General features: G+C 49.1%; 1 protein-coding gene across 1 annotated transcript in view; it reads left to right on the top strand.

Annotated features, from left to right (window-relative positions):
- The window catches only part of LOC115326785 (neurogenic locus Notch protein), a 117,441-nt gene extending 102,863 nt beyond the window's left edge, over nt 1-14,578 (top strand). Inside the window, exons 10-21 of the mRNA XM_040206844.2 lie at nt 471-1,202; nt 1,664-1,892; nt 2,273-2,474; nt 4,746-4,899; nt 5,348-6,448; nt 6,812-6,950; nt 7,110-7,269; nt 7,974-8,137; nt 8,493-8,879; nt 9,918-10,183; nt 10,716-11,017; nt 11,218-14,578. Of these exons, the coding sequence (XP_040062778.2) occupies nt 471-1,202; nt 1,664-1,892; nt 2,273-2,474; nt 4,746-4,899; nt 5,348-6,448; nt 6,812-6,950; nt 7,110-7,269; nt 7,974-8,137; nt 8,493-8,879; nt 9,918-10,183; nt 10,716-11,017; nt 11,218-12,516 (5,135 nt within the window). The 3' untranslated portion in view covers nt 12,517-14,578. The remainder of the gene's footprint in view (nt 1-470; nt 1,203-1,663; nt 1,893-2,272; nt 2,475-4,745; nt 4,900-5,347; nt 6,449-6,811; nt 6,951-7,109; nt 7,270-7,973; nt 8,138-8,492; nt 8,880-9,917; nt 10,184-10,715; nt 11,018-11,217) is intronic.
- Nucleotides 14,579-15,877: the final 1,299 nt, after the last annotated feature.

Here is a 15,877-nt window from a genome sequence, read left to right as displayed (position 1 = left end):
CCGATCCACAAAAAATTGGAGCCGCAAAGATTTAGAAGGTTTACAATACCACAGAAAACAAACGGTGCGAAGTATGTATTCAGGCTGAGTAGAAGCAGACAGGACAAGTGACAACACCAGCAACTGATGTCATAATGCAAAGGTAAAGAAAGACGAAGTCCATCAAGACATTTTAATACGGCATGCATGTTCGTTATTATTTACAAGCAAATTAATCGGTCAGTTATCGTTACTGTAGTACGCTACGCCGAGCGGGGATGGCTGAGGTTGATTGTGACGACTCAACAATAATGGTAAATGAATGGTCCTAGATTTGTGCCAGTATAGTTCTTTGTCCACAAAGTCGATGCAACACTGACAAGTGACTTATCGAAATGCAACAATCAGACTAGAACAGCAAGACACATGCAGTGATGCCTTAGGGACTCGGTAGATTGGAGTAGGAGACATGCTCTTCAACTTCCTTGCAGGCATCCACTGCGAGACCAACATCAACGAGTGCGCCAGCAACCCCTGTTCTAATGGTGGCGTCTGCACCGACCTGGTCAACGGGTTTAAGTGCGACTGCCCCCGCGGCTATTTCGACGCCCGCTGCCTCTCCGACGTCAACGAGTGTGCCAGCAACCCATGCCAGAACGGAGGCACCTGCGAAGACGAGGTCAATCGCTTCGTCTGCCACTGCCCTCCCGGTTACGGGGGCCACCGCTGCGAGCAAGACATAGACGAGTGCCAATCCAATCCGTGCCAGCATGGTGGAAGCTGCCACGACACCCTCAATGCTTACTCGTGCACCTGCATAGACGGCTACTCCGGGCGGAATTGCGAGACGAACCTTGACGACTGCAGTCCTAATCCGTGCCTCAATGGTGGAAGTTGCATTGACCTGGTTGGGACGTTCCGCTGCGTGTGTGAGGTGCCCTTTTCCGGTCCCACGTGCGACGTCGAGTTGGACCCCTGCTCTCCCAACAAGTGTCGCAACGGTGCCCAGTGTTCGCCGTCCTCGAATTACCTCGACTTTGCTTGCTCCTGCAAGTTGGGCTTCACGGGGAGGTTGTGCGACGAGGACATCGACGAGTGTGCGGTGTCGTCGCCGTGCCGCAATGAGGCCACGTGCGTCAACGTCAACGGATCGTACGAGTGCCTCTGCACCCGCGGCTACGAGGGTCGGGACTGCCTCACCAACACCGACGACTGCGCTTCGTGTGAGTGGTCTTCCAGTTTTACATTTTTGAAGTGACTGGTACAAATTACTAGGTAAATACCGGCGATGGAGACTTTTCATAGATGAACTGCGTTGGGATAGTGAGTTTTCACCACAATCGTAAAATTATAGGTAAAAATTACCCTCATAAAACATAACCCTTAGCTGAAGTTTCATGAAAACAATGTTGTCCACCAGATTCAGCATGTTGTCATGTGGATACCTTTTGTTACGAGGTATTTGAGGTTACGAGGCTCCTGAAACTAATTCGTGTGAAAGTCTACCATATTTTACAATGGCATACACGAGGAAGGTCGGACACCGAAAAGCCTGGATGTAATTCAGCTAAAACTCTCCGTAAGTATGGGGTAGTTTTGACTAGACATTCCTCAGAGCCAGAATAACAAGGCAGCTGCCCACAGTCAAGAGTAGGTGTCTGACTCTTCTTCATTTAATCCTCAGACCCCTGCCAGAATGGAGGAACGTGTCTGGATGGCATTGGAGAGTACACCTGTCTGTGCGTTGATGGCTTTGGCGGAGAGCACTGCGCCGACGACATGAACGAATGTGCCAGCAACCCCTGCCAGAATGGAGCCACCTGCAATGACTATGTGAACAGCTACGCCTGTGCCTGCCTCCCGGGCTTCAGCGGAACCAACTGCCAGACCAACGATGAGGACTGCACCCCAAGGTATGACTCCCCACTGTTTTCTCGATGGCATTGCAGATGGTTAAAATGCGCTTATGAAATTTTGTGAAACATGCTGTAGCCAAAAAGTCGAGCCAGTGTGTATCTGAAGTAGGAGCATGACAAGCATCAGAATGCAAACAAATATACTCAGGTCCTCAAGCAGCTATGAAGATACCATTGCAAATACCAACCTGTGTGTCTAGTCTACATATGTACCTAAGTTTTAGAACTTGGCTCTTGCATTCTGGTCTCTTTCCAGATGCATAGAAATGTACTCAAAAGGTGTCTGCCTAAGGTTCGTCGTAGAACTGGAGCCGAAAGCCAAGATCCCACAGAAGCAGACGAGCCCTTCCATTACAACCTGCTCTCTTCCTTTGCAGTTCCTGCATGAACGGCGGCACATGCGTGGACGGAGTGAACAACTACACATGCCAGTGCAGTCCAGGCTACACGGGCTCGAACTGCCAGTACCACATCAACGAGTGCGACTCCCAGCCCTGTGCCCATGGGGCCACCTGTGTCCACCATATTGGCTACCACACCTGCCACTGCCCCTTCGGGTACATGGGACCACGCTGCGAGGTGAGCACCTCTTTTTGGCCACCGTTTTCTTGTACTTTACAATGAGCTGTGCTTAATGAGAGACGACTACACAGCAAAAACGTGACAGGCAAAGCTTCTGAAACTGAGCCCTTTGTTTTCACAAAGAACAGGAAAGGCTCTTAAAGGGATCATGAAATGACTTCTTTTACATTTGCTAAATAACTTTTAGGTTACACCTTCAATGTTCACTGAATGCCGAGCAGGCATCCGTTTTTGTTTCGGTTTATTAACTCCTACACGAGAAATAATGAAATATAGATTTTTTCTTTCTCTCTAACTCACCGCAAAACAAGCTGTGGCATAATTTTGACGGTCGTGTCGTGCTCTGGCACCAGAGCCGGAAGTTCTCTCGGCAGTGGAGAAATGGGAGCGTTAGCAGCGAGCTGGCAGTGTGCCGGCAGGTTTCACCAAAGGGTTTTACTGCGCTGATGGCGCTGATGCCACCTACATATCTTCTGAATCAGGGCCTCTCATCACAATGATAGCCATGGACACATCGCAACTGAGCGAAATTCAATTAGATATTTCGCGCTATAGCGACAGCATGGGAGTGGTCCCATACGCCGGCACACCTGTTGGAAAATGCGGCGACTCTTCCGACGAAGACTCCAGTTCCTCGTCGGAATCGGACGACAGGGAGTGGCGACTCTAATGTGTGGGAATGTTCAGAGCTTGCACGGATGACCTTAGACCTGGGGTCCCTCAAACCGATGAGCCTCCGTCAAGTGCTTCGAAGCGGTTCCTTGAGTGGCAAGCGGTGAAACTGCAGCCATGTCTTTTTAAGCTCCGGACTGCACAAACTGTAATTTGGGCACTTGTAATGAACGTGTTAGCTACGACTGCGTCTGTTGTGACCGGAGCGACCGGAGCAACTGCTCTGCGCTGTGCGTAGACACTCCTGCAACCACTGCAACAAGCACAGCAGGTTGTCAACACGACGGCCGCTTCTCTACTGCTGTCAGCTGTTTCCGCGGTATCTCTAAAAAGAGGGGGACGCGCTGCCACTCACTGGCATAGCAGAAAATGCACAAAGTTTTTGGTGGGCTCAAGCTTTATTAATTTTTATTTTGTTAGGATAGACTCGCAAGGCAGAGGGATGAAAAAAGAAAAGAAAAAGATGCAGCACGCCATCCTGGACGATCACGACTATAACATATGACTTTACCGATAGTACAAATCTCGCCACACGCCTTTACTACGATTGCAAAAGACGGTGTAATCTTGGCAGAGATATAGCAACATAGAAATATGATTTCGTGATGACATATACATTGCGAGCGTTCAGGAATGCTAACACTAATCACTTCTCTCGAGTGATGAAAACGCGTCAAAATTCGCATCCTTCATACACGCCTTTAAATACAGTACGCACCAGCAATGCCTTGAACTAGAGCACACACATGAAATGTGCCAAATAAGAACTCTGGGCGATGTTCGAGGACATAATGCTAAAAAAGCACCACTGAAGTCGAAGTAAACAAACACGACGGCACGAGCGATTCTGCTCTCTTGAGGGTGCTGTCACAACATCGCCGCACGAGTAGATGGATCTTCCCTTCTAGGATGTGCGACACAGGACAAGAATTCAGTCAAGGATAGCGCTCTACGTGGACCGATGAGCTTCCACCACGCTGACCATATCAATGATCACCACTGACGCTATGTTTTTCAGCAGATAGCAGGAACTGCGAAACAGTGCAAGCGCAGTCTGATCTTTCTCTTGCTTCGTTCACCAAACGTAATAGATAGTGCATAGCTCCGAGCATTATAAAATTTGTCAATTTCCGTCACACCGCTAATTGTGCTACAAAGTGTGGATCAAAATATTCTTTAACAAACTTTTAAGAAACATTCGCCGGCTATTTATTGTTTATGATCGCGGTGCTGGTGAGGTAGGCTCTTATCCAATAGTCGACTTGGATTTGGCTGATGTGCTTTGGCACCGCGGATGCATCGCAGTGAGAAGGCAGAGAGCTTTCGAAGGAAACAAGATAAGAGTCTGCTTTTCTTTTAAAAGTTCTATAGTGCAATTTTTTTGTACTCTTTATTTTTGTGTTTTGGTTTTCTTTTCACACTTTTTACGACGTGCAGTGCATAACATTCAGTTTCAGAATCGTTTCATGGTCCCTTTAAACATAAAAGAAAGCAAAAAAAAGAAAGTTTAGTAATCTTTCTGAAATTAAAGTTAATTGGGTCTTTGAATGCCCCAAGCACATTTCAAATTTCTCCAATATTCATTGTTTCCTCCAGACCTTTGTGGACTGGTGTGCCACCAACCCCTGCCTCAATGGAGCCAGCTGTAAGCAGTCCAACAACACGTATCGCTGCACCTGCCAACCAGGGTGGACAGGCCTGCTCTGCGACGTGTCCATGGTGTCTTGCGAAGATGCTGCCCTGCAGAAAGGTCAGTGGTATTTCCTCTTACATTCCATTACTAATATACTACAGAGTGTAAGGGGAAGGAGACAGTGAGCAGTGTTACCTGGTGTGCCACCGAACGCCTCTGCTGTGCCACGGTTATATTATGTAAAAACTAGTTGTCGTTTGAACCATTATGCACTTTAGTCATACTGTGTTGCAGATTCTTGTACAGAGTAGGAAAGCCTACCAAACTAAAGTGACAGATTGCAACATGTCAATTAAAAAAATAGCAAAAAACTGAAGCAATTATTAGGAGGTATACAAAGATGCTAGAGATGCATACAACAAAAGAAGTGGAAACTATAGTATATCTCAACACTTACACTCGAATATCATGTAAAGCTAAACAATCATCATGAATCCCACCATGAGGAGGCTCGTAAAAAGCTTCTCCTCAGTAGCCACTGCTAACACCAGAGTGACCTTTGCAGGCACCAAAGTGGCCGACCTCTGCAAGCACGGCGGAGTGTGCGAAGACTTCGGCAACAGCCACCACTGTCTCTGCCCCGAAGGCTACGAGGGCAGCTACTGCCAGCGCGAAGTCAACGAGTGCCTGAGCAACCCGTGCCAGAACGGAGCCACCTGCCACGACCTCCTGGGCCAGTATGCCTGTGACTGCCCCGAGGGCTTCCAGGGGCTGAACTGCGAGTACGACGTCAACGACTGCGACCCTAGCCCCTGCCGCAATGGCGGCACCTGCCACGATCTCGTCAACAAGTTTGTCTGCTCCTGCCCCCACGGCACCCTCGGCACCCTCTGCGAGATCGACGTCAACGAGTGCTTTGAGAGCGCCTGCCACCACGGAGGCACCTGCCTCGACCGCGTCGGCAGGTACGAGTGCCAGTGCCCGCCCGGGTACGTGGGTTCCCGCTGCGAGGGTGACGTCAACGAGTGCCTCTCGAGCCCCTGCGACCCGATGGGGACCCTAGACTGCGTGCAGCTCGTCAACGACTACCGCTGCGACTGCCGCCCGGGGCACGCGGGGCGCCGGTGCGAGCTCAAGGTCGACCCTTGCTCCACGGACCCGTGCCTCAACGGCGGCGTCTGCCACCCGGGGCCACGGGGTCCGACCTGCGTCTGCCAGGAGGGCTTCTGGGGCGAAACCTGCGCCAACCGCAGTTGCGGAGACGCCAGCCCGTGCCGCAACGGGGGACAGTGCCGCGGCCAGTCCTGCGTCTGTCCCCGCGGAACTTCCGGAAGCTTCTGCGAGCGGCTGGAGGAGCTTGGTGCCGGTGGTGCCTGCCCGCTGGGGTGCCGCAACGGGGGAGCGTGCCGCAAGGGTGCAAGCGGGAGGTTCGAGTGCGAGTGCCTAGTTGGATGGAAGGGGCTGCGGTGCGAAGAATACGACTCCAGCTTCCGCGGTGCCTTGGCGCCTTCAGTGGAGGGTGTTTATGACCTCTTCCTCAAGTCTCTGGAAGAAGAGAAAAAGCTGTGTGCCGCTCGGAGGTGTGAGAAGAAGGCGGGGAACCGCTATTGTGATGAAGAGTGCAACACGTACGCCTGCAATTTTGATGGTGGTGACTGCTCTCTCGGTGAGTTTGTCAATCCCCTTAGGGATAAATCATTTGAGGAAATGAGCCTAGGTCGGTGCAGTGGCCCTAAGACACACAAAGATGAGTTAGAATATCATTGTTTTAATCAGGTTCAACTATAAAAGCAACATCTCCTTCTTCAGCTAAAAGCAATTGCAGTATGCAAGCAGCAATGAAAAATTACATGCTCCGTAGAAAGCATCAGTCAACTTGTTTCCTGATTCTCAACTCAATACTAGAAAAAAAAAAAGAAAGCAGTAATTTAAACCAAAGCTTATAAATCTTTCACATCTTACGAACAAATGAGGGCAATCTGAAATACTCCTTGATTATGTATTGACCTCATCTTTCCAATTTTTACAGGAATTAATCCTTGGATGAACTGCACTGCTGCCATCAAGTGCTGGGACGTGTTCAGAGACGGAAAGTGCAATGTCGAGTGCAACAATATCGACTGCCTCTTTGATGGCTTTGATTGCCAGAAAGACCTCCAACCTTGCAAGTGAGTAGTGTACTGAAACCTCACTTAGTCTTGAAGAATAATGTCTTAATGTTATCAATCTCCTCTGTAAGTTTTATCTTGTCCAGTGATTATCAGAAAACAAAACTGCCAGTTTTATACAAACTAAACTAATATCTGGAAAAATGTTTACCTTTGCAGTGAGCACTATGACACCTACTGCATGAGCAACTATGGTAATGGCTACTGCGACTACGGCTGCAACAACGAGGAGTGCAACTGGGACGGGCTCGACTGTGAAATGGATCCCCCTTACCTGGCGGAGGGTTCCATTGTCATCATGATCTCCATCGAGCCAGAGGTATGTCACCATCAGCACAAATATTGTAGTGCTGCATATAAAGCTCGGTATAGTCCACTGTCTAACCACTGCATGGAGGAACTATCCTGGATCCAGTGCTTTCAGAGTCAAAAAGCATGTGACACTAATCAGTAGAGTTCAGCCTCCCTATCCTATAATAACATCAAGGCATATTTGTACGGACAAGACATAAATGCCGCAAAATCCAGGGGAAGCAACCACCTCACTTTCACTGAAAGCTGGTTTAATTTAGACATGGACGTCTGTCCTGTCAAATTGGGCACTTAATGTGTAATTTGCAAAATTAAGAAAATTGGTAAACGCTATTAGTGGGCGCTTAAATGAAGTGGGCGCTTCCGCGGTAGTTTACGGCGGGTTGCTGGCATCTTGCGAATTATGAACACAAAGATGCATGTACCCATAAGAACAGCCATTAAACGTTGTAACAAAAATAAGTAAATTAAAGGGGACAGCAATTATGATGGGCAGTTATCGTCTCAAACGCTTGAGCTACTTCAAATTAGACAATAAGTAAACATAAAAGGGACAGCATTTAGGATTGGCTGTTATCGTCCCAAACATACAAAAATTACTCTTAATTTCCTCTTTTTTTTTTTTTTTTTGCTCGTGACTTTGTGCATGGATTTGTGTTTCCTTGAAGCACCGCGATATGATCCCTTCACATTGACGTCATTGTCACACAGGTGTTCCGGAACAACACGGTGCCCTTCTTGCGTGACATTGGCCACGCTCTGCGCACCAATGTGCTCTTCAAGCGGGACCCCACAGGTAGCCCCATGATCTACCCTTGGCGGGCCACCGATGGACAGAAACCCAACCACGCGGCACTGCCCGTACCGCGCACAGGGTGAGCATATCTACTCACTAGAACTTCGAAGACGAGATGTTGAACCTGACGAAAGTTTTGGATACCATGCTACTGTTATCCTCAAAAGTTAGTAGGCACTACTTTTGTGAATGCATCAAGCAAACAAATGTTTCTAGGGTATGTAGAAGAAATGAACACATCCTTTTTTTTGTCTCGTTTATTCTTTTGAGGTGCCCTGACCACCACCAGCATACTCTACAGTTTGTGTAAAATTCTGACGACGAAAGGAACTTCCATAGATAGTCCAGGACAGGCCGAAGCAGGTGTCGACAAATAAATGAACGAACGCGAACCATGCGAGCGCGATCTAACAGCCCGCCTTCCTCCCTGCCAGGACGCTGGTGCACCTGGAGATTGACAACCGGCGCTGCCTCAAGTCTCAGGGCAGCGAGTGCTTCCAGTCTGCGGCCAAGGCGGCAGAGTTTCTGGCGGCAGCCCAGGCCCGGCACTCCCTCGAGACCCCGTTCCACATCCAGGAGGTGCAGGGGGCCGGCCGGGAGCAGGGGGGCGACGGGGCGGGCGACGGGGGCCGGGCCAGTGCCCTGCACGTGGTCATCGGCCTCATCGGCGTGCTGCTGGCGGGCCTGCTGGTGGGCGTGCTGTTCACCACGCAGAAGAAGCGGGCCCGGGGCATCACCTGGTTCCCCGAGGGCTTTCTCCGTACCGGCAGCGGTCAAAGAAGGCACTCGAGGCGCAGGGGCCCCGATGGACAGGAGATGAGGTGGGTGCGCTTGGTACTGTATGCTACTTGCAAGTACTCTCCAGTGCATGGGTGTACTGTTTAGTAGTTGTGAGTACTATCCAGTATTTACAAATACTGGAAAAGTACTGGATAGTAGTACTGGAAAATGCACAGGCTCTGTAAAGTGCTCCATGTCACGTGAGCACAAAGAGCAAATAGAGAAAATTCTGAAGTTATGTGCCGGTGCCTTGCAGAAGACTGAAGGGCTGTGCTTAATGTGAGAAACAGAGTATTTATAATCAGTCCAAATATATGTCTTCCACATATGCATATATTTTTTTTTATGACAAGCAGTGTTAGACCTCATCTATGCACCTTCACTTTCCCATTTGAGACAATAACTTAATTATAAAAATACTTAACAAATTGCTGGCCAATTGTGTTGCACGTGAAACGTGTGACGTCTACTGTCTTGGCGTTCTTCACCATCTACAGTTTAGCGACTAGCTTAACGCGTGGCATATACACTCTATAGCAATCCCTAGAATGGAAATACCGGCGCTAACCCAGGTTTTAAAAAACATGTGACAAAGTGTCAAGTTGCTGTCTGCCGAATGCAGAGCGGATACCCACAGGCCTGTCCTGACAAATTGCACTTCAACTCACGGCGATGTGTCGTGACATGCTGGAAAGGCACTCGCTTAACAATCTAAATGGTCTGGGTTCGATTCCCACCCGGTGCAAACACTTTTTTACTGCAATGCTACCCCCTCCCACACACTCGAAACAAATCAGTGTCGAGTCTCGCGGCCATGCTTTTATCTAAGCTTCACGAAGTGCCGAACACCTAGCCAAAGAACGTTTCACGTTCATAACAGCCCCATGGCCTTAAATTGCCGTCCCCTCTTTGCTACCATATCCTCCCCCAGCCCACTACCACACCATGACAAAGTCATTGCGACTTTTTCAGCATGTAGCAGTATGCAAGCAGATACTGGTATACTAGTATCATTGTGTATGTCATTCTCTCGCTGGTCACCCAGCCTAACCAAGCTACCACATCCTCCCCTCCCGCAGAGCGGCTCACGCCAATGGCGAGGGCCCTCCCGAAGCCTGGAGCGACGACGAAGGAGAGCGTCCACCGGCCAAACGTGCACGCGGTTCCCCCGACTCGAGCTGTGGAGACACGGTGGTGTCCGACTGCGAGGAGGAGAGGGACCCCCGACCCTGGACCCAGCAGCACCTGGAGGCTGCGGATGTGCATCACCCAGAGCTGCTGCTGGCCCTGACCCCACCCCAGGGCAATGATCTCGACCAGCACAACGTGGACGTCAGGGGCCCTGGTAAGGACTTCCTACTTTCTCTCCTCACCCAAGTCGAACAAAATATACGTGGCACTGTGTTGTTCGTGGAAATGCACAGTCGCCCCATTTGCCTAGCATGGCTTATAACCCGGCTGCGAGGATATATAGCATTCTTCTCGGAAAGAACTGTCTGGGGCAACACTGTGAAAGCTATGCCAGTACATAATTGTTACCTTTCTCTGAATCCCCACAGAAAGTTGCTCCTTGGTATAGTGTGCTGAACTGTGCATACCTACAGATCTGAATTAACTTTACATGATGAGTCTCAGTTGATCAATTGAGACTTCTTTGAAGAGAATCGATGCAATTATCGAGGAAGCATTTGCACTACAGATTATGTGGTCTGTAGTGCTGTGTCTTTATATATATATATATATATTGCTTAAAAAAAGTAGTTAATAGTTGCTTCTTGTTTGCCCGGTTATTTGCGCTCAATGTCTTATGTTGACAATGCGAGGTATCTTCCCAACGACTTGAATTTAACCACCCTCCTTGTCCGATCCTCTCCCAGGTGGCCTCACCCCGCTAATGCTGGCCTCTTTTCGCGGGAATGGCCTGGACACTGGCGAAGATGTGGGCGAGGATGACGACGGCTCTGCCAGCATGATCCAGGATCTGCTCATGCAGGGAGCGCAGCTTGCCAGTACCACCGAAAAGACTGGCGAGACTCCCCTGCACTTGGCCGCACGCTACGCTCGTGCGGATGCCGCCAAGCGCCTCCTCGACGCCGGTGCAGAGGCCAATGCGCAGGACAGTTCGGGCAGAACGCCCCTGCATGCCGCCATTGCTGCCGACGCCGTGGGAGTGTTCCAGGTAGGCATTGAACATGAAACCTCTAAAGCCCAGCCCACATAGAGTGTATTTTCGGTGTTTCTAGGACAACCTTGGTGGGCACAATCCCAGTATCTAGGGGGTGCTCGAACAGTCATTACTGGTAGAATGTGATCTCCGTACACATGCACGTAAATAACAAATCAGTCAGCTAAATCGCGACTGCATTCCCTCCTTCGCAGATCTTGCTACGCAATCGCGCCACCAACCTCAACGCCAAGATGAACAATGGGATGACGCCGCTCATCCTCTCCATCCGCCTGGCCATGGAGGGAATGGCCGAGGACCTCATCAACGCCGAGGCTGACGTCAATGCGGCTGACTGCGACGCCCGCACCCCCCTTCACTGGGCCGCCGCCGTCAATGACGTCACCTCCGTGCGCATCCTGCTCGCGCACGGCGCAAACCGCGATGCGCAAGACATTCACGAAGAGACTCCGCTGTTCTTAGCAGCCCGTGAGGGCAGCCTCAATGCGGTGAGGGCGCTGCTCGACCACGCTGCCAACCGAGACATCACCAACCACATGGACCGGCGGCCGCGTGACGTGGCTCGTGACCGCATGCACCTTGATATCGTCGACCTGCTCGACAAGTACGTCCCGTCATCCCAGATCCCCGGGCTGGGCAGCCCCCCTATGCTGCTCTCCAATCCGACCGTCATTGGTTCCACCAAGTCGGCCAAGGGCAAGCGGCGCCAGCAGCCCAAGAACAATGGCAACGCGAGCATCGCGCTGCAGCACCTTGACGCGTCTGCGACGTCACCCGGCGCGGAGGTCAACCATGTCAAGCGGCGGCCCTCCATCAAGAAGCGAAGGGAACCACCCATGCCATTGCCAGAGGTGCCCCACCCGCTCGACTCTCCGCACGAATCTCCGGGTGGGCCGCTCTTCCTCCAGCAGGGCGGAGTGGCCACGCTGACCAAGCAGCCACCGTGCTACGAGGACTGCGTGGGGCCCGTGTACACGGCCGTGTACGACCCACAGGCCTACGCCAACGCCCCGATGGCCCAGCAGCAACAGCACCCGCGACAGAACTCGGTCCCGTCCATGGGTGGATACACGATGGCCTCTTCGCCTGCCAAGCAGCGCCCCTCGCTGCCCACGTCGCCCACCCACATGGCGGCCATGAGGGCCGCACACCAGCACAAGCTGCAGCAGGGTGCCCCCACGTATGACTACCCCGTCCAGCCAGCCTACTACCACTACCCTACGCCCCCGTCCCAGCACAGCCATGGCGGCGGGCCCGAGGCCACGCCCCAGCACTACCTCCACCCGGCGGAGACTTACCTGACGCCCTCGCCGGAGTCTCCAGGACAGTGGTCCAGCTCCTCGCCGCACTCGGCGCAGTCCGACTGGTCGGAAGGGATCTCCAGCCCCCTTGGGCAGCAGGCGCTTGGGGGATGCGAGCTCAAGCAGCAGCAGCAGCAGCAGCAGACCGTCCAGCCGGCTGGACTGACCCACCCGGATCCGGTGTTCATCTAAACCCTCGAACCTCGTGCGCGCGTGCTCGCGGACGGATGCGGAACTCGTGAGATCTTGTGGACTCGTCCCGTACGTTCCGAGTGTCGTGCGAGAACTACCGTTCGAGACGAACCCGTGTCTGTGCCGAAACGAAACTGCAGTGTGCTGCTTGCGTGCCAGAATGTTTTATGTTGTTTTTTTTCTCTTGTACATAGGTTTTGTTAGATGCGCTAGGCTGGAATTCTCACGACGAGTCGTTATGCTCGTGGCCAGGTCCATGTCGCAGCGCATGGTTGCTCGAGAGGGCGGACAATGCCATCGTGCACCGTGGCGTGCCCCGGAGGATGCGCGGCTCCTTCGCTACGGTCGGCATTTACTATGTTGTGCAACGCCGCCTCTCATTCTCTAGATTTGTGTTCATTGAAAACTACTCAGTGTATTTGTTTGTTTGTATTTTAAAGATCTACTGCAAATTTAAAAAAAAAAAGCTGTATTGGTTTTGGTGTTTGAAAATTTTATTGCAGCAGTTAACAAACAAGAAACGAAGCGAGTGAAATAGGAATATAAAAAAAAATAAAAAAATATGACAGCAACAGACTGGTGATGATTTCAAGGAGCAAGGCAAAGAGAGCAGAGTTTATGAGCGTGACTGTAAGGTAACTTATTTATAGAACCTCCTTTTCTCACTGCTGCCCGTTTCCCAGTATGCCACGGCTCTGAAATCCATCAATGGCTTGCTCCTTGAAAGACTCGGCCATGAATTTTACCGGTACTTCGTTCTTTGTCTATATAGGCTACAGTGTCCTGCATACTATATGTTTAGACTTGTCATTCTGTGTATAGAACCGTTCAGACTCAAGCTCCTTCCTAAAAATGAGTTTTCTGAGAAAGAACTCGTAGGTAATTACAATTTCAGGCGGCAGGTGTGTAACTTTTCCGTTCTTACAAAAAGCAGCCTAAGTGCTTTAGCAAAAGTAGTTAAGTTGACAGCACTTTTTTAAAGTCTAATCCTAGTAAAGTAAACCCAGCAATTTTTAGTGATCCTTAATGCCAGATAAAAACATGCATAACATCCACAATTCTGCCTAAGTGTTCCGATGTAGTGTGTTTAGTATGCTTTGCTTGCCATATGACAGATGCTGTGTTTCTTTAATGGCAGTTGCGACACGAGCGCTAGAACAACCAGTCAACAAGTTTTTTCTGTTTGGACGAGTAGGAACTCACTATGATTCTCAGTGAAAGTGGGGTAGCGTGTGCTTGTACATAGAACGTCCATCATAGCACCAACGAAAATCTTACAATGCCCCGACCAGCTCTTGGCACCTACGGTTCCGAGGTGTTTCTTGCCAGTTCAGCCACTTGCCATAATAGAACCGCAAGTTATGCAAATACAACTTATAAATGTGCCTTCCTCCGATTTGCTAAATTTGTACTGCATGCTATAAAACATAGCCTTCCCGAATTCGTGCCCAGTTGCTGTATGAGCAGTGCATTTTTCTGTCATCTCAGTATTTATTTCACCAAAAGGGGCCAAAATAATTTACCCAGCTTGTGGCAGTAAATCTTTAAAACCCACCAGTATTTAACTCAAAGCATGATGACACCAGCCAGTGAAAAGTAGAATTGATGTACTCAGTAAGTCATGCCAACAACTATGCAGCTGTAAATACATACTTTTTAACTGTTGACTCATTTTGAAGAGGCCCTTTTGGACGTTTTATAAGCCATCGAACGAAGAGAAAGGCCAGCATCATTTTCTAAGCTTTTACGGAGCATGTGCCGGTGTTTAGGTCATGTGAACGGCAGTGAATGAAAGTAAAAGTAACTTTGTACAAAATGTTCCCTGGGACTATGCAAATATATATATATAAATATAAAGTTTTTTTTTTTTTTTACAAATTTTGTGTAGGATAATTTGACAGGTCATGATGTAAGTAACTAAAGTGGATGCACTTTATCGAGGTGATTCACGCACCAAGATCACCGATGGCCGAAAATGAATGTGTTTTGAGAACCTGTAGCTTGTCTCTTTCGTACCACTGAGAAAAAAAATATATAATAAAGGCAATTCTTTTTTCAATAACATCTGTGTCCTTCGTTTGCAACAATCTTCTTTTCAGTGTGTACAAAGACTAGTGCTGTGTTAGTCTGACCACAATGAAAGACACGAATCCCAGCTGAGGGCACAGGAAATAGGAAACGGAAACCTTATTTTCTATTGTAAAGTATAATAATGGTACATTATTTTCTCGAGTAATAGATCAAATGTTCCTGAACAAAGGATGTGCCTATTGTTTCCTAAAGGGCACATAGAGTCCGATCATGGTGCTACATATACATAAACAGCGGATGATTAGGTTCAGAAAACGATTCGCAGCAAAAATGTTTTCTGCACAGATGGCATTGTCGCACGAGTACCCAAATGTGGTGCGTTTGCCTTGAAGTGCTGGGTAGAACTTTTATTGAATCAAAATTGGTGCAGCAAACCTCCTGATTCAACATCGTTAAACTTATGCTAAAAAAAAAAGCAGAAAACGTTTATTGTAATATTTTGAGACATAGCCCACCTAAAATTGCGAGCAAATCGGGTGAAAAATAGGAGTGTAACTTTTGGAGTGCAAGTAAGAAAAGTTGGAAAAATGCTATTTTTAGTATTTCTGTTTCTGCCAAACTTGTTATCGCGGCGAGGGGTAGTGTAGAAAAGACACCTGTATTTACACCGGGGTCATCATTGATCCGAAACTACACTTACTAGGAGTGGGCAAGCTAAAAATCAAGCTAGGAATAGAGGTGAGTTATCTCAGGGTTGGGTCATTTCTCGGGATGTTACGGTAGTCAGTTATTGTTCTTTTTAATTTTCAGGTGAGATGCAACATGAGTATGCCTGTATAGTTCAAGCTTAAAAGGGTACTTCCTCTTTTTTTTTAATTTATTTATTTTGAGCGACCCACAAACAGCTTGATGCCTCCTTAGTGCTGCACTCATCAATGCCAGATAATAGCATAATTGTTCGGACACAATAAAAAAAAAAAAGGAAAGTTAGGACAAAACAATGGTAGCAACACACTTTTTAAACTGTAGTAAAGTGGTTAGTTGGGCGAGTTGGTAATGATTGAACATGGTTAAAATTGCGCACAAATAGAAAGGTACAGAGAAGAGGGAAGAGAGAAGAGACAAGCGCAAACTCACAACTCGATGTATTGAAGGAAGAAAAAAGAACAGCCCTCGATATCAGCTCGAGCCGAGGCCACACTCGCACGGGGGCACCCGAGCACGCGGAGGACACACACCATCATTGCGCTTGTCTCTTCTCTCTTCCCTCTTCTCTGTACCTTTCTATTTGTGCGCAATTTTAACCATGTTCACACTTTCTAAATTTACG

The sequence above is a fragment of the Ixodes scapularis genome, unplaced genomic scaffold (genome assembly GCF_016920785.2).
Source record: "Ixodes scapularis isolate PalLabHiFi unplaced genomic scaffold, ASM1692078v2 PGA_scaffold3__209_contigs__length_174095766, whole genome shotgun sequence".
In the NCBI taxonomy this organism is placed as follows: Eukaryota; Metazoa; Arthropoda; class Arachnida; order Ixodida; family Ixodidae; genus Ixodes; species Ixodes scapularis.
This window is presented reverse-complemented; position numbering and strand designations above follow the sequence as displayed.